Below are 27,096 nucleotides of genomic sequence, written 5' to 3' on the forward strand. Positions count from 1 at the left end.
CTCTTTCTCGGGCACCTGTGATGTCTTCCCACTTCCTTCTCTGCCAGCTGTGCTGGGTTCTCTTTCTCTCTCCCCTGCCAACCCGCTCTCTCTTGCTCTTCCTGTTAAGCTGCCCTCCCTTCTCTCCACTCCCTACTGGAGGATCTGCCCCTTCTCCTTCTGGGATAGCTGCCTGTGGGATCTCTCATTCCTCTTCTGTCCCTCTATGGCCTCCTTTCCTATGCCAGGGGGCCTGACATTGTTCCAGCTGTCAAGGCCCTGATGTTACTGGGATTGGGGAGAGTGCATCCTCTTCTTTCTCCAGTGAGGCACTCGGAGCAAGGGGAGCTGTCAGGACAGCTGAGGAACAACAAGAGAGGCAGCTGCTGACTGCAGCAGCCTTAGGATCCCTTGTTTCTAGTGGCCAGAGTGGAACACTGCCAGCAAAAGGAGTTTCACTCCCAATTGCCCAGGACCACTGGGAACCCAGAAAGGTTAGCAAATCTTACAGCTGTCCGGTCCAAATTGGGAAAATTGGCAAGAACACAGAACACTGTTCCACCATATGTGACTCTTTGAGAAAGGCTAATTAATTGTCTAGTAGGGCAGATAAATGCTTTCAGGACAGGTTGTCCTCTTACACCGACAAGACACCACTGATTTCACTGCCAGTCCCTCAGATTAAGTGTCAGTGAGAGTCAGTGTGAATGAGGAAAGAGTCAGGCCCTATGTCTCTTGAGAGATTTGTATATAAATACACAAGCACAGTTTGTCCATACTCATAGTGGAAAGTAAAGGGCTCCAGGGTATCCAGAGTGAGAAGGGGTTTAGTAAGATGTAGCCTGGAATGCAGATGTCACAGATCTAAGGAACAACCCACCACCAAAGATTGCCCAGTTTTACTATAACAAAACTTAGGTCTCAGAGTAGCTGCCGTGTTAGTCTGTATTCGCAAAAAGAAAAGGAGTACTTGTAGCACCTTAGAGACTAACCAATTTATTTGAGCATAAGCTTTCGTGAGCTACAGCTCACTTCATCAGATGCATAAAGTGGAAAATACAGTGAGGAGATTTATATACATGATAAACATGATAAACACCCATTTTTTCATGGTCTGTGTGTATATAAATCTCCTCACTGTATTTTCCAGTTTATGCATCTGATGAAGTGAGCTGTAGCTCACGAAAGCTTATGCTCAAATAAATTGGTTAGTCTCTAAGGTGCCACAAGTACTCCTTTTCTTTTTGCAAAACTTAGGTCTGTAACCTATAGCAGGTGTGGCCATCACCAAAACAATACACAGTTCTCAGAGAGCAGGGGGGCCATGCTTAAAAACATACCAGTAATAAAACAGAGTTCAATTCTGACTGTCCCACAGTGCTCAGGTGTAGTGTCTAAAATGTTAATGTTCTAGGGCACCTGGCCAGACAAGTCATATTACTTTATTACATATTAACAGAAACATTTAACTTGATGAAATAACATTACTTCCCTTTGGGTCTTCTTCAGAGGAAAGATTCCTTACAGAAGTCTCACATTCTTCTTTGGTATTTAAAAGAGATCTGAACATTTGCCTCTGATGCACCTATATACAGAGATGGAACTTTGATGCCCCGGAGCATGTCAGCACAGTAGCCACATTATCCACCCTGGTGACTACTTGCTCAAAGTGCATCAACGTGTATTCATGTTCACACACTTATGTAGTTACGGAATCCACAGTTGCAGACCTTAAATCAATTTGGGGGTGGAGTCTAAAGCCAACCCCCTGACTGGGGGCTGGTGTGTTACATCCACACTAGGATGGCTGCAGTGCAATAAGAGGAAAATTTTTGCCATGCACTATCTTGTTCACAGTCAGTATGTCCATCATGGTTCCTTTCTATGTCATAGGTCACAAATCCTTTTTTGGCAACTGTGCCTGTCGTTTCCGCCTGCTATTGTTGATCAAATGTATTCTGAGGGTACATTACAGTGGAGGTAAATCATCTAGCGAGCCTGAATCTCATTTTCAGCTTTAGGTACGTGAAATTAAACAACTGCTTGTCTGGAGCAAAGTCATGCCCCATTGCTGGGCTCCAGATCTTTATTTATCTTGTTTAGGTGGGGAGGGATGCTCAGAAATAAATTGAAATCCACTTATATCCCACTTAAACCCGACTTAGAGGACTCAAGTGGTGCATAGACCTTGTACCGGCCCTCTGCACGGGGTGAACTGGGACCAAAATGCTTTTATATTCAGCAGTGTGTTTCCTTTTAAGGTCTTCTAAGTGCAGCACAAATGTAGGTATAAAAACTATAAACTGATGTGTGGCCCATAAATACTAAAAAGCAAAAACCATCTTTATTTTGAAATGGAAATACTGATTTTATTAAATCCAAGTCCATCTCTGCTGTCAGGACATGATATATTCCCCTGCAGAGAACATGTCAGTTATTAAACTGGAATCAAAGTTAGGATGTGGGCCAAATTCTGCTCACCTTGCTCAGGCGAGTGGTCAGTTCTATTGGAGTCAAGGCAGTTGTCACTTCAGGGCATTTTTCTTTTATTATGAATGCTCATTAGAGCAGGGATGAATGCTCATTAGAGCAGGGATGTTTCCTGTCTCAATGTACTTTGACCACTGGATGGGAACCCAAGAACGTGAACACAATTGGTACAAGGGGAAGGAGAGTAGGAGAAATATGTCGCTTGCTGAGGAGCACCTCATGTCCAAGGCATCTTGCGTCATCTCATGTTTATATACTACAATTAAATTATGTAAATACCATAATAAAAAAAAACTGTGAGATCCTCCATAGTTTTGTATTTTTTGCAAGTACTGAAAAAATGTCATTTTTGCAAAACCCCTGTACTAATTTCTATACAAAATCAGTACCCAGATAGCAAAATGAAGTAGATTGTAATGTACTTACCCTGTTTAACTTTAAAAGGCAGCAGCTTAAACTAAATTGCAAAAATTGGATCTGACATTTCTGTTCTGTGGTTCTTCAGGTGCTGATTTGATTCTTTCCTGGTTGGGTAGATAAGGATCACTGCCGGGCTGCTGGTCACCATGGAGACATCCATAGCTTTCAAAGTCATGTGTTTTGCCTGTAAAGAAATGTTCCTTCTGCGTGAGCTCTTAATGACCATAGATGGACCGGTAGGTGTGTGAGGCCTATCCAAGGGGTGTGAATGTTATATTACTGGTTACACATGAGCGGAGCAGAGGTAAAGGGAGATGTACTTTTTTAAAGTCTGTTTAAGAGCCATAAAATATTTTTGTTCTGTACGTAGGATTGCAGGATTCATCAAATCTGATATTCTGCTTCCAGCATTGGCCAGTACCTGCAACTTCTCAGGAAGCACCTGATAAACTGTGTAACACTGTACATGAGGGAATAAATCCTTCCTAACCACAGGTGATTGGCTTGTTCCTTAAGGCATAATATTTGACCTTACCACTCATTAATTAACCTTACCACTCATAACCAGGAAAAACACAAACAAGCCAGTTTCCAGTGCTTACGGAATGCACAATTAATGGGGGCACCTGATTTGCAGAAGACCCCCATGTTTGAGGAATTAATCCTGAGTGTACTTGGGTCAAAAGAGACTGAGGAGATGGGACCAACAGATAAAGTTACAGAAGGTTGGGGTGGGAATCAGAGCTCCCCATCCTGTCTCTGGCAAAGGTGACTCATGTACCCCCACAGAGCCCTTTCCTCTATATGGTCTGCGTTAGCTGCTCCCCCTCCTCCTTGGCTGGTGCAGTGAGAATACCCTTTCCCACTTCACTCGGCTTTGACCACTGCACGGGATCCCAGAAACAACTTCATTGGGGCCTTCAAAATCGTAAAGATAATGGTAGTCAGAATAGTCTCATTGTGACCTTCTTTCTCCCTAGCCCATCCCTGAAGCCTGGGATTACTGTGAAGATGGCTATGGTCAGCCCCAAACAATGTGCAGGATGGTTAGCCTTAAGCAGCCACTGATGTGAGGAGTCCCATTGATATAATGCATCTGTATGTAAGCAATGACTGTTCACATGAGTAATATAGTCAGTTGCAGGATCAAGTCTCAAATGCTTTCTAATTCCACTTTTTGAATATTCAGTAACAAAGAAAATACCTGTTAAATCCATAATTCTTTCTTGACTTCTTCCTTTGTAACTGGCTTGTGTTTCTGTAAGACCATCAATGTACTTCATTGCTATGGTTGGAGGCTGATACTGGTCTGAATTGAGCTGCATAGCTGAGGAAAGATGGGAACAAATATTTACTTTAATTGGAATGAAAAGACTGTGGAAAGAATTGGTTTTCTTTTATGCCAACTCTACCTTGCTGACATGAACTTTGTATCATTTTGATCCTAGACTCCTGAAAGGACTGAACAGATTCATGGTCAGAATCTGATTCCTTTATTGGGTTTCCCATGATCTCATTCTCAGTTGCAGTCCTGTTTCTAATCAGGAAATACGTATACATTTTCCCTTTGCCCTTCACTTCGATCTCTCCTCTTTCGGTCATCTCAAAACTTTTGTCTTTTAGGCAGCTAGAACAACAATAACAATTACATTAAAAGGGGCTTATACAGATCAAAAATTATCAGCTTCTGAGCCTTCTCCTCTCAGAATAACATGGTGTATACCAGCAATTAAACTAAAACAGGTAGAGAGACCAGGACAGTCCAGTTGTGATCCCCTACAAATAACTGAGAGAAGGATTTTGCTCTGAAGCTGGTTTTTGTATTCAGAACAAGGCTTCATTTGCCTATGTATTTATACACAAAGTGTCTGATCCAAAGCCCACTGAAGTCAATGAATTTAATTGACTTTGTCTCAGACTCTAATAACGTTTAACAAAATCAAATTCTCACTTGATATGTAGGGTTCTTACTGTCCATAAAGCCAGAGTAAAATATACGAGTGATTGAGGCGGGATTTACCTGCCAATTATAGCTTTATATAGAGCGGGTATAGGGTGATATGAAATTGTCCATATCACGAGTTGGACTAATTCTTCTTCCCTAATGTCGTTTAACTAAGTATTTCTGATGGCAAACTTCATCTATTACATACCAGAAATTATCATTATGCTTCAGACTTAGATGAACAGAGTTCAGTCCTTTATTTTTAGAAAATAGAGAGTAAAAACTAGGGAAAGGGGTCAAATAAGTGATTCTTTAGGTGAACAAAAGCTCTGATTTTATAAACAACATGGAGGTGTAGTGTAAAGGTTTTATTGGCATTGAGAAAGCTGTACTCCTCATGGGTGGAAAAAATACAGTGGTTTATGTAGCTCATGTTAAATAAATCCCAATAAAACCGTTATATCACAAGTTATCAGGCCCAGTACAGGGATAAATGGATGAAATTCTATGGCTTATTTTATGCAGGTCAGCCTAGATGATCTAATGCGTCTTTACATCACACCATTATGTAGTATGTATTCACATGAGATATGGAAAAATATTTTTGAAATATTTTACTCTAAAATGTAGAATCAGAGTAATCTGTCTTTGTGCAGGGACCGTAAATTTCACCCTCATGTAATTGCCTCAAAATAATTTGGACAAATAAAACTGTTTTACAAGAACTGATTATTGTAATGAAATATTTGTTAAAACTGAGTAAGTTATGGAAGACAATGGGATTTACATCTAAAACCCAATGCAAAATTTTCCAGCAAAGCTGTAAAGAAGAAGGAGCATTACTGTAGCTACTCACTAATAGGTAGTGGGGCTAAGGTGAATTTTACTTGGAATCCCATGACTCTCCATCCGGGAAGCTATATTCACGGTGTCTCCAAACAAGCAATAACGAGGCATCTTTTCTCCAACTACTCCAGCCAGGACAGGACCTGTGTGGATCCCAACTCTAATCTTTACAAAGACACAAAGAAACCCAGAATATCACCTATTTAATGTACGTTTAAAATGTTAAACAGCCATCTATCCATTAATCCTAATATAGTGGGGCGCACCTCTGAAAAATCAGGCAACTTATTAAAATGTGGCTCTAGGGTACTTGCTCAAGGTCACAAAGGAACAGAACACGGCTCTGTTGAGTCCCAGACCAGTGCATTTACCACACAACAACTCTTTCACCCAAATAGCACTTGGAAATATGTACATCTCTGTGGTACTGACTCACTTGGATAGGATTTCCAGAAACTGGATTCTTCACTTCTTTGGCTGCTATGATTATTCCCAGGGCAAAGTTGGCAACTCGCTCAGCATGAGTAGATACAGGCACAGGGACACCTCCTACCACCATGTAGGCATCGCCTATTGTCTCCACCTTTAATATTTAGGGAAACACAGATGAGTCTTCTAAATACTTCTAATTCAGCGTAGGATTTCTTGTGCATAAAGATATCAAGAATTCACTATTAGGATGCCGCCCAATGTCCAGCAAGCTTATTTCCATCCATCTAAAGGCAGTACCGTTTAATATCATAGAAGTATATGCCCCTACAACAGACTATAACGATGAGCAAATTGAAGATTTTTACAATCAGCTGCATGACATCATCGATAAGGTACACAAGAAAGATATCCTGATTGTACAGAGAGATTGGAATGCTAAAGTGGGTACTGACACACAGGTAGATTGGCGAGATTATTGTGGCCCTTTCTGTAATGTGGTAACCAATAGGAGAGGATTGAGACTTTTGGAGTTTGCCAGCTATAACAATCTGGTTCTTGCAAACACATTAGGAGCACATAAAGCATCCAGATGATCAACATTGCATGCACCTAATGGTTTATATCACAGCCAGATCGACTACATCATGGTGCAAAACTGATTTTGTTCTGAGATTAACAGAGCTAAAACAAGGAGCTTCCCCGGAGCTGATATTGGAAGTGATCACGACCTTGTGATGCTAAATTTTTGGCTGCCTCTAAGGAAAATCGTCATGCCACAGTTCACCAGAACCAACTTTGACTTAGAAAGACTCAGAGACCGAAACATTGCAGAGTCATTCCAAGCAATGATTGGCAGAAAATTTGCCCCGCTGCTTGCTCTAGAGGAAGATGTAGAAACAATGACCAACAATTTCAACACTGTAATGAATGAGGCAGCAATGAACATCCTTGGGAAACACCATAAGAAGACAAAACCATGGGTCACAAATGAAATACTACAGATGTGTGACATTAGAAGAGAACTTAAGAGAGACAAGAATAGCATTGAGGGAGCTGATAAATACAGAGCGATTGGCAGAAAGATCAAGAAAGGAATGAAGGTGGCCAAGGAGATATGGATTGAAAAACAGTGCTCTAAAATTGAAGAGTGTATCAATAATGAAAGTAGCAAACGAGCCTTCCAGATTCTAAAAGATCTGATGAAGGAAAGATGGACCAAAGCTAATGCAATTCAAGACAAAGAAGGGAACAGTCTTCCAGAAGAAAGGGACATCATCAACAGGTGGACAAACTCCTGCTCTGATCTATACAACCACCAGACAAATGGAGATCCTAGTGTCTTCGACAGCCCAGATTCAACAGAAGAGGATGATTTTCCAATACTGCATGAAGAAGTGGAGACAGCGGTGAAATCACTCAAGAACAGAAAGGCAACAGGTATTGACAACATCCCAGCCGAACTGATGAAATTCACAGGAGAAATAGTAATAGATGTACTCACCAAGATCTGCTATAAGATCTGGCAGACCGGTGAGAGGTCTTCCACATGGACACAGTCACTAATCATCACTCTGCCAAAGAAAGGCAACCTGCAATTGTGTCAAAATTACCAGACCGTAAGCTTAATTAGCCATCCCAGCAAAGTGTTGTTGAAAGTCATATTGAACAGATTGAAGCCACAAGTGGAGAATATCATCGCTGAAGAACAGGCTGGCTTTCATGCTGGAAGAAGTACCACAGAACAGATTTTCAACCTTCGTGTTCTATGTGAGAAGTACTTATGACACCAGCAGGACATCTACCACGTCTTTGTTGCCTTCAAGAAGGCATTTGACAGAGTAGGTCACAAAGCTCTCTGGGCAACCATGAAGAAGTACAATGGTGGTCGTAAGCTTATTCTTATCATTAAACAACTGTATGCCAAGGCCAGCAGTGCAGTTCTCGTCAATGGCACAATAGGACAGTGGTTTCGCACCACTGTTGGACTCTGGTAAGGCTGCCTTCTTTTGCCCACGCTGTTGAACATCTACTTGGAGCGCATAATGACTGATCTCCTAGAATGTCACATATGCACAGTCAGCATTGGGGGGCGAACAATCGCAAATCTTCAGTATGCTGATGACATTGATGGCCTGGCAGGCAGCGAAGATGAACTTGCCAAACTTGTGAAACAATTGGATGAAACCTCTGCAAAATACGGCATGGAAATCAGTACAGAGAAAACAAGCTGATGACAAACAAATGTGATGGGATCAGCTCACCTATCACTGTCAGTGGACAAGAGCTGGAGACAGTGAAACAGTTCAAGTATTTGGGGGCAATTATCACTGATGAAGGATCCAAAGCAGAAATTCTGGCAAGAACTGTGCAAACAACAGCAGAAGTGGCAAAGCTAAAGCTAATTTGGAGGAATAAGAACATTCCCCTAGAATCCAAACTGAAACTGCTGCATGCATTGGTCATCTCCATTTTTCTGTTTGCATGCGAGACATGGACCCTTACGGCAGAACTTGAATTGAAATACAGGTAGTAGAGGTGAGATACTTCCGTAAAATCCTGGGCATCTCCTACTTCGACCACGTCACTAATGAAGAGGTCTGCAACATCATCACCCAATGCTCGGGGTCACATGAAGATCTCTTGATGACCAGGAAGAAGCGCAAGCTGAAGTGGTACAGCCATGTAACAAGATCATCTGGCCTATCCAAGATCATCCTCCAAAGGACAGTACAGGGGAAGAGAAGAAGAGGTAGGCAGAAGAAATGGCTTGACAACATAAAAGAGTGGACAGGAATGGACTTTGCGGAGACTCAAGCACTGACACAATCATCGGGGTGGAGACAATTGGTTGATTGCTCATCAATGATGGTGCCCCAACGACCAATGCGGTTATTGGAGCAATGACAATTCATAGATGGCTGGCTAATTCACAAATTGAATTTTAAAAGGATATTTTAGGGGGAAATGTAAATGAGGGGCTATTCTTCAGTGACACTTACCATTAAACTAGTCAAATGATAGTTTAGAAAAACAATCCAAATGTTAGGAATACATTAAATTGCAGTGTGAAGCAGGCTGTGTGGTGCTGGTCTGTCATAACCTTCTTTACAAAAGGACCAGGTTGTCTTTCTGCAACCTATGGATTTCCCATAGTCTCTATTATGGACAAAGTCTGTAGTCCTTACTCAGGCATAGATCCCACTGTAGTGAGTGGAAGTTGTGCTTAAGAAAGTACTTCGGGATTTGGCCCTGGAAACAGATTATGGAGAGCCCATGCCAGGAATATAAGAAGGTTGTTTGAACCACAGAAATCCCAAAAGTATTAAATTCATTGTACAAGCCGTTATGCTGTGAAGAAATTCTCTAAACAACTCTTAGGACGTTTCAGTGTTTCATTCATTATCATTACATGAATGATTAGCTTAAATTGGATTTACTGGTGTTTTTTTCCTGAACGCCAGTAATATAGCAAGCACCAAATTCCTAATGAGCTGCCCATTAACATAACCACTTAAAACAATATAGTGTGCTAGGCATGAAAACTGTGTAGCTATAGATAGCTCCCATCAAGGTAGTCCACTTAATGATAATGCCAGTTATTATTTACTATAGTAAATTTAAAAAAAAACCAGCCAAAGTCACTAATGCAAATAGATATTCTAATTGTATTTATGCTGTCCCTAGAGATTTTCTTTAATTGGATTTTTTCATAACTTCCGACATTTATTAGTTCGGGCTAGGTAAGTGCCTTTGATCAGTTTCAAGAATTCATTCCCTCCTGGGAACCTTGAAACTGTAACCTACTCTTCCCTCAAGCTCCCATGGGTTTAACTGGGAGTTTTGCCTGAGTAAGGAATGAGTAAGGACTTTAAGATTTGGCTCTACTTGCATAAATATTTGCAATTGTAGGGGGAGGGATATAAATTTCAGGCTGGATGTTCAGACTTCAGAAGTCCATGGAGCCAAGCCGATTATGCCAGCCACGATCTGGCCCTTAAAAGCAGACTAGAGAGAAAATACCCACGTTCCATTTTGATGAAAGTTTCATCTCTAAGTTGTTAATTGGATCTAGCTGATAATGTTACTGCCAGAAAAAGAGGATACTTAAAAAGACATTGCAGCCCCCAGCCACAGGGATGGCTTTGTCTGGACTGGTAGTGGCTCCTGGTGGGCAGGCCAGTGGAGCTCAGCTAAGTCATTGGCCCCGTGCACCTGAGGGAGGGTATATAAACTCTACCCTTGAGCCTGAGCCCAGTCAGCAGCCTCCACTAGGATTAGTGTACAACTGAGTTCTTTGGGCTATTGTGAGCATTGCATCAGTTGCCTTTTTTGGGACTGGGTGGGAATTTTTCCCTCACCATCAGGCTGGCCAGGGTGGGGTAAGATTTTTTGCCTTCCCCACAGCAGCTCAGGGACCCAGTGGGGTAAGGTTCAAGTGGTCACAACTCAACAGGTGGCAGGTATTCATTCCATAGGGGACTGGTTCCCTGAGAAAGAAGAGTTGGAAGTAGACTTAGGGGAAGACATTCCCTAAAGAAGCTGCAAAACAGGCGTGAGGGTCCTAACACCTGATACAGCAAAGAGATGACCCCCTTTTCCCAGCCCCTGTACTCTCATTAGAGGGGAGTGCAGTGGAGTCCCAGCAACAGGCTAGGACCAGCTGGGTGAGGGGAAGCGGATGGCAGCCCTCCACCAGGTAGAACCAATTAAGGACGTAATCATGACTTGCACTGTTTGAGTTACAGCCAGTTAGTTCCCAGATGAGTTAAGTATAAAGTTGTGGCCTAATTAAGCCACATCCCTTGCATTTTGTCTTTCTTTCTGCATGTCCAGGACAATGATCTAAGCCAGGTTGGGCATAAGGTGAATGATCCAAGCTATCCAAAACAGGCAATCCAACTAGTTTTACCACTTTGGACTGGTATCAGAAGGTGATATAGTAAGTGTCCTGTCACCTTGGGTTTATAGGTAGGCTTTTCTGAGGTAAAAAGAGATCAACTGTCCTTACCCCAGTGATGGCAAAATAAGGAGTGAATGACTGCTGGAGTACCAGGTGAAGATCAAAAGAGATTAAAATCTGCCACTCTGAATAGCTCCAAAAGGGGAATGGTGGGTTCAGAATGAGCTAAATGAAGTCAAGGAAACTAGGAAGGCCTGGTTCCATTCATGTTTGAATCTTTTTAGCATTTAATTACAGTCTCTGCATGTTTCATTACACAACTGTGGAAAAAATATAATTGTTTTAATTAACTATAGCAACACTGAAATAGCAGCAACAGTTATTAACAACTTAAATTCCTTTAGTTTCCTGACCCCTTCAAGGCCACCATAAACTCCAGTATTGCATGCTTTATTGAAATCCTTTGCAATTCCCAAAAATCAGTTTCATGAAAATAGCTGCAGCCTTTTAAAATAAGTAATTACCTTGTAGACATCATGCACTGTGGTTAGTCTGTCAAATCGTAGATACATTGAATTTAACATGAGGACTATCTGAATAGGCTCACACTGGGCACAAATGTTGGTAAAGGTCACAACATCGCTGAACAATATGGTGCATTCTTTAAACTCTCCTGTGAACAGAAAGGTCTGTGTTAGCACTCCTTCCATTTATAAATAATTCTGATGAGCTGGACCAATCAGTAGCTGTGGCTGCTATGCACATGCAAGGCTTGTTTGCTGAGATTGCTTTTCTAACCAAATTTGTCGCAAGTAAGATGATTCATTTAAGATCCATATTGGTAAGGGAGGATCTGATTTAATAAAGTATCAAATGTAAGAACTGCAGCACATCCTAGACAATCCAGGAAGCTGTCTACAGATGTTTAAGCACCTAGGCCTGATTCAGCAAAGCACTTACGCACATTTTTAGTCTATCCCTACTCAAGGCAGCACTTAAGCAAATGCTTAACTTTAAGCCCGTGCTTAAGGCCCATTTACTTCAATGGAATTTAAGCATATGCTTAAATGCTGTCCTAAATAAGAATAAAAATGCTTTCCTAAATCCGGCCAGTGCTGGGCTTACACATTTTTTTAGAGGAACGACAGCATTGTAGAAGTACAGTCAATTTGTTCAATCGCCTCCTCCCTTCCACTCTGTCTTTTTCCTAAAGCTCTCCAGCCATACTCACACCTCCCATCTTCTGTCTAGGTCAAAACAAAGCCTGTTTTCTTGGTGCCACTCAGAGCACTGGCATTGTGCTTGCTGAATGGGCAGCCACCAGAAAGGGGGGTATCATTGAGGCTACATAGTTTGCACATCCCTGGAGCCAGCTCTGGATAACAGCACAGTTCCCAAACCTAATATTAAGGACAGGGCTGCTTTTTTAAATACACATATCATATTCATTCACCTGCCTCAACTCGTTTCCCCTCTTTTAGCTGGTTGGCCACGTGCTTTGGAAGCATGGCATAGAGCAGAGCTTCGGTCTTTTTCTTCTCTTCCTCCAGGTGCTTTGAGAGTATCCGCAGTTCTTCTTTCTTCCTCTCCAGCTGGTTGGAGAGCTCCATCTCAGCCAGCCTTTGCTGGTTGAGAAGAATCAAATCCCTGGTAACGTCATGAGGTGCTATGTCTGCAATGTGCATCTGTCTCTCTTCCAACTCATGCAAAGTGCGCAGTAAAGGTGAGCAGAGATAGAGCATGCACTGCAGAGACTCCATCCAGATCATCTGGCCTGTTTAGAACAGGAATTGGAAAAGAAAGTGAGGACTTTCAACAGCCTAGTTTTAATAGTATGGGATTCTTAGCCCGTAGGACAATGGCTTATCTTTAGGTGTATATCACCTTGGGGACTGTCAGGGTTTGTCTGCACTGCAATTAAAAACCTTTGACTGGCCCATGCCAGCTGACTTGGACTCTCACTGTGGGGCTGTTTAATTGCAGTGTAGATGTTTGGGCTTGGGCTGGACTCTGGGCTCTAGGATCCTGCAAGGTGGGAGGGTCCCAGAGCTCAGGCTGCAGCCCGAGCTGGAATATCTGCACTGCACTTCAACAGCCCCACAGCCCGAGCCCCGCAAACCAGAGCCAGCTGGCATGGGCCAGCCGCCGGTGTCTAATTGCAGTGCAGACATACCCTCAGGTCCTAGAGTTTCTGTCAGACTATGACGGACGCTGTGCTGTGCTGTGTAGGAAACAGTGGCTTTTTGCAACCGAAGGTGGCTAATCCTGACCCATGCTATCTTCTCTATACTAGAAACCACTCTCCCTTAGTCATTGCTTACAACATGCCTGTCAAAACTCCCATTGACTTCAGCGGAGCCTGGATTTTCACCCAGAAGGTCTATGGTAGAGTCAGGCATTGAACCCAGATTTTCTGAAACCCAGTCTAACGGCATATGACCACCTTTCCTATGAGAGTTTCTTTCCTTTTGACACTATGCTTGATATACTATATGTTTTTACTTCGTCTGTAGGCACAGGAGAGAATTATTGAGTTTTAATGGTGACTTGCAAGGGGGAAAATTGAGCTTGTGCTCTTTTTTGCTTCTTTATGATATATAAAGAATGCCTGAAGGATAGGTAGATCTTTCTTTCTTTCTTTCTTTCTTTCTTTCTTTCTTTCTTTCTTATTCTGCTTGCTTTCTGTGTTAGAAATTCAAGTCTTATCTATTGTGTTTTTCTTGAAAAATTGTATGGACAACTGGAGAACTAACAGGTTTATGACATAACAGATACCATAGAAATTCAATGTAAATAACTGGGAGGAAATGTAATTTTCACTCTGACTGTTTAGAACTCCTTGTTTTGTTAACATCTTTTTTACTCAAACTCCCATACACTTCTGGAACCTTCCAAAAGATCTCCAGCAAAACAAGGTAAGACCAGATTTAACATGCATGATACTTCTAGGACAAAACATGAGCAAATATATTTTTCAGGCCTTCTTGTTTATATCTTAAAGAAGCAAAGTGAGGGCAAAAACACATTTTTTCCTTTCCTTTTAAATATACACTTTGTTGCAACTAAATGGACCAATCAAAGCACCACTCAATACCATTTTCTTTGAAGGAAAACCAATCAAATAAAGTGATTTCTTTGTCACAATAATTTAAACTGTTCTGTATTTTTAAGTAAAGGAGAAAGATAGAAATGAGAATCAGAAAGTATAAATGACTATAAACAAAAGCGAAACTGACTATTCTTTGATTGCAGTGGGCAGGAGGCAGTGGGAGGGAGAGGGAGGAGTGGCTCAGTGGGGCTGCCAGTGGGCAGGAGGCGCTGGAGGGGGGGAAGCTGGCTGCCAGTGTAATTTTTTTCCATGGGTCCTCCAGGGCTGGAGCACCCACGGAGTCGGTGCCTATACCCTCACTATACAAATTGTTCCAGCTCCCTTGCAGGTGGTACTGAGAGCAGAACTTAGCTCGCTGGGCCTCGCCTTGCACACCCCAAACTACCAGTGAAGGGGATGGTCTTGGCTGTGTGCTGGGGATATCCACTGGGACAAGTGGGAGGGGCCATGGAGTGGCAGCAGAACTACTCAGCAGAGATTGCTTTAACTTAATGGCTAAAATAGCTTCTATTTTATCATCCTACCACATACACAACAAAGGAGAAGGACCAGAGGGTTTGTGTAGGGAGCTACCTTCTCATTCTGCCCCTGCACACTATCTACCTTGCCCCAAGAACTCAGGAAGCCCCTAAAAAGATGGGTTCCATGCTTTGGGGTGAGCACTTCTATGCATCCCCAATACCCCAGCCTTCCACAAATGGGATCTCATTCGTTCTGTTGCCAGAAAACCCACAATACCTGCAGAGGGAGGGGCAGGCATGAGTGTATTAAAGTATCACTCATCTTTCCTATACTATACAAACAGCTGGCCATTTATTTGTCTAATGCAGGGAGGGAGGAGAAATCAGCTAATTCAACTCTACAGTTATTCTTGATTTAGCAAGAGCCATTTATGTTCATTGAAAAAATTATGTACCTCTCAGCTCTAGCATTGGACGTTGTTTCCATGACTCTGGCATCATCTCTCTCCTAGTCCGGAAAACAAATTGACTGTTGATAAACTTCTGAACGCTAGAGATGGTGAATGTCACTTCTGGGTGCACGATACTGAAGTAATGATCCAGGCGAATGCCCATGGTCTGAAGGCCAGGGACAATCTTTTGAATGCTCACCCCAGATTGCTTTACTCTGAGCTTAAAAACAACATGGGCCACAGATTACATTTCATGTCCTCTTTGGGATCAGCTACCAGTCATCTGAACCACCACTTGCAATATATGATCACTGTTTTCAAATGGACTTAGCTTCACACAGAGCCAAACAGTCAACCATCTCATGGCTCAAGTACATGGCTCATTCCTCCGCATTGCTTCTGTCTTATAGAATAACATAACATAGAACTAGGAAAAAGTGTTATAATCATACACGTGTATATGTTTTGCTAAGTTTCCAAACTTTAATCTTCAGTGAAATATCAATTATATTCAAGTAATGAGTCTGATCTTTGTCTTGCTTACACCAATGTAAGTCCTGTGCAACTCAATCAATCCCAGTGCAGCTAAAAACCAGTGCAAGTGAGAGGAGAATCAAGTCAATTTTCCCTCAATTCTATGCAGTAGAACATCAATGATTAGTAATGAGAAAGCACTGCATGATCAGTTCAGTTCAGCTCCAGTCTGTTATATGAATCATTTTTTTCTAAGACTCATTAAGCTCCTTCCTTGTCTCCCCACAATTCCTGGCTCCCTAGGGTGTATAGCAATGTCATGGTGACTTTGGAGAAAAACTAATTCTAACATTAAAGAGGATTATATTATGTTTGTTTCTATAATCTGCCATGCTTTGATCTCTTTTCTGTTCCTCATATGGCCATGGTTTCACATTGTGGTGGCTATGGTAGTGGCAGCAGATTTAAGCTGTTTTCTGTGATTTTCAAAATGATTGTTATAATCTTAAGTTTTGTAAGGGACATTCAGCATTTGGGATGGGTGTTTCTAGAACCTTTTTAAAAGATATACCACTCATTATAGTTAAATACTATAATTACAAAAACAAATTAACCAGTCAGCCTTTGCCAGCAACTACCACAAAGGGAGATCTGAGAGATATCACAGTATTGACCTACACTCAGAATAGAAAATAACTGTGGTGGCAAATGTGTTGGCAAATACTAACTTTGTAATGGGCACCATTGACCTATGGTTACTTTCTTTGGCCGTATCTTTTATCAGTTTTTAAGGGTTTAAGAGCTGTCTTTGAAACTGATGATAATATGACCCTAATTTCAGCAGGGCCTGGGACTTTCTCCTCAACAAGCAATTCACTTTCCATGACTATGTTAAGTGCACCCCAGCTGAGGACCTGCCCCAATTGATGGGAGCAAGATCTTATTCTGCACAAAGAATCTGGTTGCAGTGGTGTTGATAAGATGCCTTAAAAGGCTTAAAACCCCTGATTTTCATTCACCATTTACTACATTATGAAGTGGGTCCCATGAACATTTTGAAACCTCTGTATCTAGCCCAGTTGCAGGAACACATCCCATAAGTGGCTAAGTTATTTGCTTTGCTTACCCTACCCACCCACATGCTCTCTTTCTCTCTCTCTCTCATCCATCCATCTCCTATGTGAAGCCAACATTCTCTGCAGAGCATGAGAGTAGAAAATTGAGGAGCTTGCCAGGGACCAAGATAAGGGAAATTAGCAAATCTGGGAGAGTTCCCCAGCACATAATCGCTGCAGTCAGTGGGAACAGAGAAGCTGCTCATACCAGTCCCCTTGTGGCAGTACGTTTGTGAAAGAGAAATGGCTCAGAGTCCTGCCATTAGGACTGAAAAGAATCTGGGTTCCTCTTCCCAGAGGATGGGGTGGTGTGCCAGTCATGTGGCTGTGTGTCTGGGTTTTCCTAGAAGAGGAGCCCTTTGCTGCATGCAGAGTCTCACTGATCAGCCAGGCTCCACTGAAGTCATTGGGTGAACAGGAGATTGTGAGTGGGGGATGTAAAAGGGAAGTCAGATGCTAGTGCTGGACTGTCAGGGGAGAGGTCACTTTGCTAGGGAGTCCAGGAGATAGGGAAAGATGTTGGAGAATCCAGGAAACTAATGGGTGTTTGATGATTGAGTGACTGAGAATGATGCACCATGTTAGCATGTGTGCAGCCACTTCACACTCAGAAATCTCAGTGAAACCCCTTGCAATGCAGGAGACCCCACTTCAAGTCCCCCCTCCAATTGATGAGAAGAAGGGATTTGATCAGGTATCTGCCACCTTTCAGCACTAACCACAGGGCTATGTGATAATCTGATGTAGGGCTCCCTCAGTCTCTCCTACTGAAGTTGTTGCACTTTAGTTAAATAATTAACTATTAACTGGGTCATAGAGAGAGTGAGAATCACTCCATAGCATAGTGGTTAGTGCACCGGGTGAGCCCTGGGCTTACGGTTATGAGGAGGTTCTCCTCCCACACACACACACTCCCTGGCCATTTTGTGTGGTGCTAGATGGCCTCTGAGCACATCTACTGGATCAGGCCACACACAGGAGTGAGATAGAGGAAAACCTGTCTTAACACAGTTCATGGATTGCTAGCAGAGATGGGCACCTATCTCTATGAGTAGGATGGGGCGTAGGACGCAACCCTGTCATTGCTCAGCATTGCAATGCCTAAATCCCTTTGTGAATCTGGGCCTATATGGCTTGTGTGTGTAAAACTTACTTACCAGGTACTTGCCTTACCTCTTCATCAAAAACAATATGGAAAGGAAGTCCATTGCAAAATGTTTTTGTATCTATCCAGAGGGTTGTAGGATAAGCAGGATCAAATCCTCTCAGAAGTTTACCTGCAGTAAGATAAATCTGAAGCTTTTGATCATATTGTAGCTCAGAAAAATAATTAACAGGATGATGTGAAACAATAAGGTAAATCAATATAAATAATGTGTGAGTATAGATATGTGCAAATTCTAGGTGTCGTATGCCGTAGATAAATATAAAGTGGCTCATCCATTTCAATTTTATCTGGATGAAAAAGTTTAGGTTTTTAAACCCAGAAAAATATGAATTTTTATGTGTGTGAAATTATGCAGAAAATAGATGGGTACCAGTGCGGCTCTGTTAATATTTCAGATACTATAGCAATTGCCACTGCGATATTCACACCAAAGGGTATATAACAAAGGTGTTCAATATAGTCTGCCAGCTGCTTATGGACACTCACAGTGGAAAGGTTTAGGGACACAGTTTGCTGTCCCTTATGTGCAGAAATCTGGTCCAAGTAATGGAGAACAAAAGAAGTGTGTGTGAAACATTCCTTGAGCTTTTCCTGAAAGCAGTTGCTTTGTCTGAGGGAAGGTAGCAGCTTGCAATCAGAAAGGTGATGTTTTCATATTACATGCTGAGCACAAAGCATGTAGATTAAAATGTCAAAAGTGCCTACATAAAACACATGCCCAAGTCTTGTTGATTTTCAACAGGTCTTAGGCACCTCAGTCACTTAGGGTATGTCTACACTGTGATTAAACACCTGCAGCTGGCCCTTGTCAGCTGACTTAGGCTTGTCGGGCTTGGGCTGAGGGGCCGTTTAATTGTGGTGTAGATGTTCAGGATCGGGCTGCAGCGACCCATCTATTTTCTACATAAAGGTACATCTCCAATTAAATTAAACAGCCCCCCAGCTGTGGGTGTTTAATTGCAGTGTAGGTGTACCTTTAAGCAGTTTTGACTATTTTACCCATATAACAATAAACAATCTCTGAGAATGGGGAAATGCATGATTATTACTGCATGGTTTATAGCTAAGCATTCTCCAGTAACCCATAGCTATCAGACTGATGATTATTTCAAGTGATCTATTTTCAAATGTCTGTCATTAGGAGCAGAGGAACAAAGGTAGCAAGTTCTCAGGTGACTATGGAGAGAAGGGGGCTAGATTAAGAATGCGAGGCCTAATTTTCAGAAGAGTTGAGGTTCTGCAGCTCTAGCTGAAGTCAGTGGGAGCTCAGCATCTTTGAAAATCAGACCCTTGCAAACTCCAACAATTGACGAGCTGATACAAGTTAACACAAGGAATCAATTTCTTTGATTTTTAAAATGCAGTTCTACTTCAAAAAGTGATAAATGGCAATTTTGTACTCAGCAGATCTGCTCGTTCTGTATATTTAGAGTCATATAGGTTGATGCTAGATTCAGACATCAGTTTTCACTCCTATTAGCCCTATTGAACCAAAACAGCTATGGGAAAGTGAACTGGATTTTAATCTTTGTGGATCACCAACAGAATTCAATCAGCTACCCTTGAGAGAACCTACTGATACCTATTGATACACAGGTGTCACCTAGGGCATTAATCAGACAGCATTATACTTGCATAGCTGTAGCAGAGGGTATAATTTGACCCACAGAACCAATACAGTTGCTGATGTTTGAAAAGGAAATAACCCAGTTTGAATCAGATCTCAGGTTGAGCTCACAAGGCTGGCAGCTAGAAAACCTTTTATTTTATTTTATTATTTATAAACTGAGACTACTTGATCTGGAAATCATTGTAATTAAACATGGAACTCCATGATGCTGTTTTACAGAAGCACTTTTCATGTATAAACACACTCTAAAGATGAGACACTTTAAAGTCTGAGAGACACACAACCTGCTGCACTTGAGAATGTGCTGTCAGTAAGCATGCTTCTTTGTCCACAACTTTGATGGAATACGATATTCTACTGAAAGGATACAGGGAAAATATGATTGGTGAGTAGCTAATGGAAGTGAAGTTATGTACGGCTTATAGAATACTAAATTAACAGTATTAATAGATGATGTCAGATTCCCTTTGAATGATCTCCCTCTTACCTCTTCCTAGTGTAACGATTCCTCTGATTGTTTCCCAGTGATTTTTCTTGGCAGGACAAATAGAAACAAGGCTTGTTCTGTCTCTAATCTTATTCAGGTTTTTTTCAATATCCTGTGGAATAAACCCAATCTGAACATTCAACTCTTTTTTCAGTTCTTAAAACTCTAGCTCTGAGGGCCAAATCCTCATCAGGTGTAAATCACTATAGGCCCACTAACTTCAAAGAAGCTATGCTAATTTACACTAGCTGAGGATCTGACCCAAAGAAAAATACTTTAATGGAGATAAAAAAATATAAAGGGCCAAATTTTCAAAATTCCTTGACCCCAGCCTTTGAACTTAAACTGAGACATGCAAATTTGGTAGTTCAACATACAGTTGTCTGTGGTGTACAAGATCTTGCACACCCAGACAGTCACAGATTTGTACAAATGTCCAAATCAGATACTTAGCATCTACCTGATCTTCATGTGCAAATTCCATTTGTGCAATCCAAATTTAGGAACTCAGAAATACATGCCCAAAAATGTGGGTATGCACATGAGGGTACGCACACTGCAAGCTTAGAGGCAGCTTTTGAAAACTTGGTACCTACATTTATATTTTTATACCAGACTAAACAAATAACTGCAAATAATCATGTCAAACTTCTTAAGTTAGTTCCCAGAGGCTCAGGGCATGAAACTGTGCAGTGATTAGCCATCCTTACTTCTTATTGAAATATTTGATTTCCTACAGATTTTAATGGGAGCTGAAGGCATTCAGTAAATTGGAGATTGGATCTGCAGGACCCAGTCCTGCATATTATTCTGTGGTGTCAGTGGGATCTGTCTACATGAAGTAACTTGCAGGATAGGAGCCTTAAATGGTAACAGCAGATTCATCTAACATATTTTGGGTAAAAAAATCCCAGGTACAATATATATTAATGAAAGATATTTATTTCCCTGACATTCATTTATAGGAGGAACATCAAAATACCTCTTTATTCAGTTGTTTCTCAATTTGCCTTCCAGAGTCAGCAATGTATTGTGGTGAGGAAGAGAATTTATTTCTCTTTTTGTATGAAAATACAGGTTTTTGAGTGACAAGGAAAACTATATGTTCTTTTTTCCCAGTTCTTTCTTCCTCCTCTGTTTGATTGACTATTTCCATTGAAATTTCAGTGTTGAAAAAATCCAGGGCTGCTGCACCAATGATTCCTGAAAGGGAATAAAAGACAAATTTCTGTAGCGAACTAAAACCTTCCATTGTAACAAATATCTGCAATGCTGTGTACCAATTCTAGCATTTATACCTAACTTATGCAGTTTTGAGTGTTTATATATAAAAAATCAGAAGCGCAAGATGACATGATGAATCAATAAGACTAGGTACACCAATGTGTACATTTTGGGCTAAATCCTCAGCTGGTGTAAATCAGCCTACCCCCAGTAATTTTATATAGCACAAGGGCGATTTACACTAGCTTTGATGTGACGTACACCTTGGGATGTTATGAGACATATTTAACTATCAACATAGCAAACAAAGTTAGTTCAGAAGATCTGTAGAATCTGAAAAATTCTCTAAGGACTTAATTGAGCCTTTAGACGGAGCCATAAGTAAAAAGGGGTTTGTAGCTGCACTACCCTAAGCAGAGCGCTGAGGAGGAATTGTGACTCAGAGACACCTCTCTGATTCCGAATCCCTGCAGAGCTCCCATTTGATGTGGGGAGTGGAGGGGGAAGAGTGGTAGTTTGCATCATTTTCTGCTTTGGCTCTTCTTCAGACACTGCACTCTTCTGGCTGGGCAATGGAGGTAGCCTCCCCATCACCTCGCCTCAATCAGCCTGCCTCATCCTCACCCATATGGGCCCAGGAGAGCAGTATTGGGCTAGAAGGCCCTGGTTTCCCACCCCCCTTTCACTCCATGCCTAGATTCAAGATCCAAACACGTCCTGTATTGCTGGGTTGAGGGGTGCTTTGAGGCTTTACTCCTCTTACCCTCCTGTGCGGATTAGTCTCAATCTTGCTGATTGTCATGCATGTACAAAATGTTTTCCTTTGTAAAACACACTGCAGCTATTTTCTAATATGTATATTTAGACAGATGATAGAGTTTTGCTATGATTCTTCCTTTTTATTTTGAATAACATTTTACACAGTCTGACCTTGATTATGTAGTTAAGGGGAATTTTCTCTCTTGAAATAAGACATTGCATCAACATGCATTATTACTGCTTCCATTTGTACTTAGTAATATGTGGTAGCTGCGTGCAGTATTATACAGTGACAATGATCTGAAAAATTATTCTGAATTTCTAGAGACCGGTGAAGTCTCAAATCACTATACATTCTGAAATATCAAAAGGCAATGGGTATTCATAAAGGGAGAAGCTTTGATTCCCATTTTAGATTACAAGTTCCTTTGAAGGGGCTCCACTTAATCATCTAGAGGTTACGAGTAGGGATCTATTTAATCATAGCACAAATTGTGAAATATAGTGATTCTCTCAATGTTCACATGAATCAGTTTCTGAGTGAAGATACAGATTCTTGCAAATGATAATGGAGAGCCTAGTGCTGAATTGAGTCCAATGGCAGTTTTGCCTGGATATTCATTGCAGGATGTCTCCATGATCTATTTTTAACATCTCTCCTCAGATTAACTGTCCTTTATACTCCATTTTAATGATTTTAGGGATATGAGATATTGAGAACTAGCACATAGGTGGACTCCATAATGCATATCAGCAGTTTCAACTTCTTCCATCATAAAAATCTGTATGTTTTAGAACTGCTATGACAGGACAGACATTAATGGACTGCTTTTGCAGAATTGCTGAGCATCCCAAATCCCACTGAAGTCAATGAAAGCTGCAGATGCTCAGCATCTCTGCAAATTAAACCATAACAGTAAAATATTTAAAAGTCAATCAAGATACTGTCAGGCTGTCAATTCTCATCCTTGGGAAAACTAAGCAAAGAATAGCTGCAAATGTATGAGTTTATAGATGTAATGCATTACTAGCTCAACTGCATTATTACCTGGAACAATATGGCAGAGACCTCTTCTGTCTGAGTAGTAATGCAAATGCATTGACCCATCTTCATTCTTTTCTACCCTAAAAGAAGGTGCATTCATCTCCTGAAAATAATAATAATAGTTAAATATCCTCTATCATAAGGAACTAGTGCAATAGCAAGCTCTATAAAAGCACCTTGTATCTTATCAAAATAAATAGTTATACTTTATAATGCTGATCTCATTTCATTTGCATTTATCAGAAATGAAAGATCTTTATGTTAGAAGGAAACTATACCTTTTATTTGATTCAAAGTATTGAATAACTTTACATCTAGTATTAAGGATAACTTAGAATAGCTGACTTCTTTCCCCACTAGTGCATCAGAATAATTAATTTCAGTGCACAAGAGGGATGGTTGTAGCACAGTATTTTGTTGACACGTTGGTGTGTAAACCCTGGCAGGGTACATCCATATCTGCTCAGTAGTTCTTACTTAAACTTGCCTGATAAGAAAGAGACAGGTAGCTATGTAATGCATCCAAGTTCTCGATGAACTCATAGAGATTTCCACCCAAAGTTCTCAGCATATGGTCATAGCCTGACCGTTTGCAAAATTCAAAGAAAAACTCTCCAAACTGCTTCAGAACCATATCAGGGGGGACATCTGGCAAAATAAAGGTACCTTAATTAATTAACATGACAGATGTGAGAGTTCGAACAGTGCTGAGAAATGGACAAACAATAAATGCAAAATGTTTGTAAAAATGGTAGGGAATGTTAAGAAACGTGTGTGTAACCACACAGCAGAGATCAGGGAGGGTGAAAGTACAAAGCTCTCCTTTGTACTCTCCCTACCCTGGGGTCTTGTGTGCATTCCTGGGCTTAACTGGGAGCATCCTGAGAGCAGCTCTAGCTCACTAGCTGTTAGCCCCAAGAAGCTGAAACCACAGATGGGGGATCAGGGTAGTCCATCTTGCCCCCTTTCCCCCTTGCCCATCTTGCCCCCTTTCCTTCTTGCCCCCTTTCCTTCAGCCATGACCCCATATGTAACAGGAAAGGGACGTAGGAGCTCCTATGCCACCAGAATATCCTCCTTTCACTGAACTGTTCTTCCATCCATTGCTTACTAGGTTGGCTTGATGGCAACACAGTGCAAAGCAACCATGCTACACCCAAATATCCCAACCCACAAGTCTAATTTGGTCAGTCTTTTGAAATGTGTTGATCTCCAACTAGCAGCAAAAGCCATGGCTATGTATTACGCATCTTTATTGTATATTATTTTTAAAGAAAAGTTGCAAAAAAAAGTTATATGACTGTTACAAATGGAAAAACATGTATTTTCTCTAGCTGTCCCATTGTCTAAAATAGAAAACAAAAAAGCCACCTCCAGTACATGTCTGAAATTCTAATGTTTTCAATATTAATTCTTAATACTGTTCTCTGACTCTGTTCTCCCCATTAGTGCCTGGAGATGAAAACTGCACCTCCCTGATCCCTGGGGCTGCAGCCATCTTCCTGGGAGAAGGGCAGGCAATGTTTTCACTATTGCCTTCCCCCAAAAGGGTAGATGGGGAGGATGGTCTTAAACAGAGTTCAGGGCCCTGTAGGACCCCACACTAGTGAAGGGTGTCTGGTCAATTAATCCTAACTAACATTACCCATTTTGGGAGCTCCAAACAGTGGCCTGCTACAAGCACTTTTTATCATGAGGTTGGTGCAACTGCCTTCTGGATGGACTTCCCAACTCTGACCCTGCTCCAGTACAAGCAGGTATAACCCAAGATCAGCTTAGTCCCTGGTTTATAGAAAGCCCAGTTACACTTTCCACTCATTTGGAAAACTCCCATTGACTTATATGGGGCACAAGACCTCAGAGGCTTGGGCCCAGGTATTGTTTTGTATTGCATTGACATACCTAACATTTTGCAGGCTTTGTCAATTAGCTGCATTGTGATCTCATCTTTGTAAACTTCAAAAGTCAGAAATGTGTCCTGAACTCCTGCCTGGATTCTGAAACAAAAATGAGATTCATGTTGCAATATCATTCTAAACAGAATACGTTTAAGACCCAGCTGGCATCCCTTAATCACAGTTCTCCTATTTGCACCCCTCACTGTGGTACCTGAGAATGACCCTTCCCTTCATTAATGTTAACTGGATAGATGAGTACCTGTTGAGGACAGAATGTAAACTTAGGGCTCAAACCTACAACCTTTGCTCATGTGAGAGGTCACATTGACGTTGGTGAGACTTAAATACGTGCCTAAGTGATTGGCTGAATCAGGATGTATGCTGTACAAGGCTGATCATATTATTTATTATGGTAGTTCCTATGAACCCCAACCTAGTATTAGTGCCCCATTGTGTTAGGCACTGTACAGATGACAGTATTGCTTTTGTTTCACTGGTTTACTGTACATTGTGGCACATTCTGATACATTCTTGGTTCTCTGTGGGCCTGAACCAAAACCTATTTGAGTCAATGGGAATCTTTCCATTGGTTCCAATGGACTTTGGATCAGGCCCTGTGCCTCTTGGTATCTACATTTGTTTTATTTTTATTTCTTTATATTAAGTAAAATTTCATAAAGCTTTTCAAGTTCAAAAAAGAGAGAGAGAGAGCGAGAGCAAAATCAATGTTTTCTATTACATTTAATTACTTTCCCCTGAGGCTCCTAGATTAAATTGATTTCAAAATAAGGGTGGCTTCTATTCAGCATAATTACTTTTCAATAATGATACAATGAGCCAGTGTGTCTGTTGCACATATGTCCCTCAGACAAAACGTCATCCTTCATTATTTGGTCTAATACATGAAGTAATTAATATCCTAGGATAAAATGTTGCAGTGTAAAAGCCTTGACTTTGACTTAATAGGTATTTTTAATGATTGCTTACTGAATAATGAATACTTCAGCATTCATTCAACAGTGAGAGATTGGTATTCTGTGGTACTATATTCCTTTTTATACTTTCTCTTAATTTATTAAATTCCATAGGAATGAGTTACCTTAATTTTTCCCATGTTTCTTCACCATATTTTTCAGCCACCAAAAACTTCAGGCATGTGTTTATAAATCCATACTGCAAAAATAAATATAGGAATATGGAAAAATTATTTACAAAAGTGCCCTTGAATCATGCAAGCCCATAATATTTTAAATTCCACTGTTATAATATAATACAAAATAGAGAAATAACACTTTGCGCTCATTTAGTTCCTTTCAACCAAGTCCTTTACAAAGTTGAGTATTATTTATCCGTACATTTAAAAAAAATTTAGGGTAAAAAAAATTCTTAGTCCTGTTTTATAGATTAGGAAACAGGCAAAAGCAAGCTAAAATCTGTTCTGATACACTGATGTCAATCCAGATTCACTCCCATGGAGTGAAAGGAGTTAGCGCAAATTTACATCAGTGTAACAGAAAGCAAGATTAGCCCCACTGTTGTCTCAATTATTGTGTATGTGTTTATCTAGATACCTATAAAATGGAGGTGACAGTGGATTAAAAAGGTGAGCAAACATTAAGTTATACAGATAAATAGTATCATTACAGCAATGATTACCTGAAGTTAGGGGCAGCTTTTGCAAATTGGAGACTTACCCAAATTCACATGGGCATGATCCAAAGCCCACTGATGTTAATGTTAAACCCACCTGTGAGAGGAATGGGGTTTGGTGTATGCCCATGGTGAGTTGGTGTGAGAATGGGGACTGCAGGGCCCAGTTGGCCCTCCAACCCCACTGCTTAAAATGATTAAAATCACTATTTTAATATCAGAATTTACTTAGAAGAAAAGGAAAGTCCTCAGTAAGCATTTCTGCCACATTTTTAAATTTTCACAATGAAGGCCTGATCCTGCATTTCTTCAGTATTATCATTATACAGCAGGCAAAACCTGCAGGGAAGTCAATGGGAATTTTACTTGCTGCAGGTACTTGACAGAGCAGTGGGATACTGCATTGCTGCTGTGCAGGTCAATGGAAAGAAGCATCATTTCTGGGATTTGATAAAATGCACAATATTCACCAGAATGATCAGAATAGGGCTTGTCATGGAAACACATGTTTAAAGAATATATATATATATATATATATATATATATATATATATATATATATATATATATATATGTTAACCTGTCAAAGTTAGTCACATAAATTCAGCCCAA

General features: G+C 40.9%; 1 protein-coding gene across 2 annotated transcripts in view; it reads right to left on the reverse strand.

Moving 5' to 3' along the window:
• Nucleotides 1-27,096, reverse strand: part of LOC125642852 (guanylate cyclase soluble subunit beta-2) — a 31,678-nt gene that overhangs the window by 3,148 nt on the left and 1,434 nt on the right. For both annotated transcript variants that reach the window (XM_048864729.2, XM_048864728.2), the window contains exons 2-16: nucleotides 25,934-26,007; nucleotides 24,839-24,933; nucleotides 23,424-23,584; nucleotides 22,940-23,039; nucleotides 20,891-21,111; nucleotides 19,909-20,020; nucleotides 17,797-17,900; nucleotides 15,038-15,254; nucleotides 12,466-12,786; nucleotides 11,537-11,685; nucleotides 6,117-6,263; nucleotides 5,691-5,845; nucleotides 4,302-4,516; nucleotides 4,094-4,216; nucleotides 2,896-3,073 (exon numbers count right to left, since the gene is read on the reverse strand). In XM_048864729.2, the coding sequence (XP_048720686.1) occupies nucleotides 2,922-3,073; nucleotides 4,094-4,216; nucleotides 4,302-4,516; nucleotides 5,691-5,845; nucleotides 6,117-6,263; nucleotides 11,537-11,685; nucleotides 12,466-12,786; nucleotides 15,038-15,254; nucleotides 17,797-17,900; nucleotides 19,909-20,020; nucleotides 20,891-21,111; nucleotides 22,940-23,039; nucleotides 23,424-23,584; nucleotides 24,839-24,933; nucleotides 25,934-26,007 (2,346 nt within the window). In that variant the 3' untranslated portion in view covers nucleotides 2,896-2,921. The remainder of the gene's footprint in view (nucleotides 1-2,895; nucleotides 3,074-4,093; nucleotides 4,217-4,301; nucleotides 4,517-5,690; nucleotides 5,846-6,116; nucleotides 6,264-11,536; nucleotides 11,686-12,465; nucleotides 12,787-15,037; nucleotides 15,255-17,796; nucleotides 17,901-19,908; nucleotides 20,021-20,890; nucleotides 21,112-22,939; nucleotides 23,040-23,423; nucleotides 23,585-24,838; nucleotides 24,934-25,933; nucleotides 26,008-27,096) is intronic.

Source organism: Caretta caretta, chromosome 9, assembly GCF_965140235.1.
Source record: "Caretta caretta isolate rCarCar2 chromosome 9, rCarCar1.hap1, whole genome shotgun sequence".
Taxonomy (NCBI): domain Eukaryota; kingdom Metazoa; phylum Chordata; order Testudines; family Cheloniidae; genus Caretta; species Caretta caretta.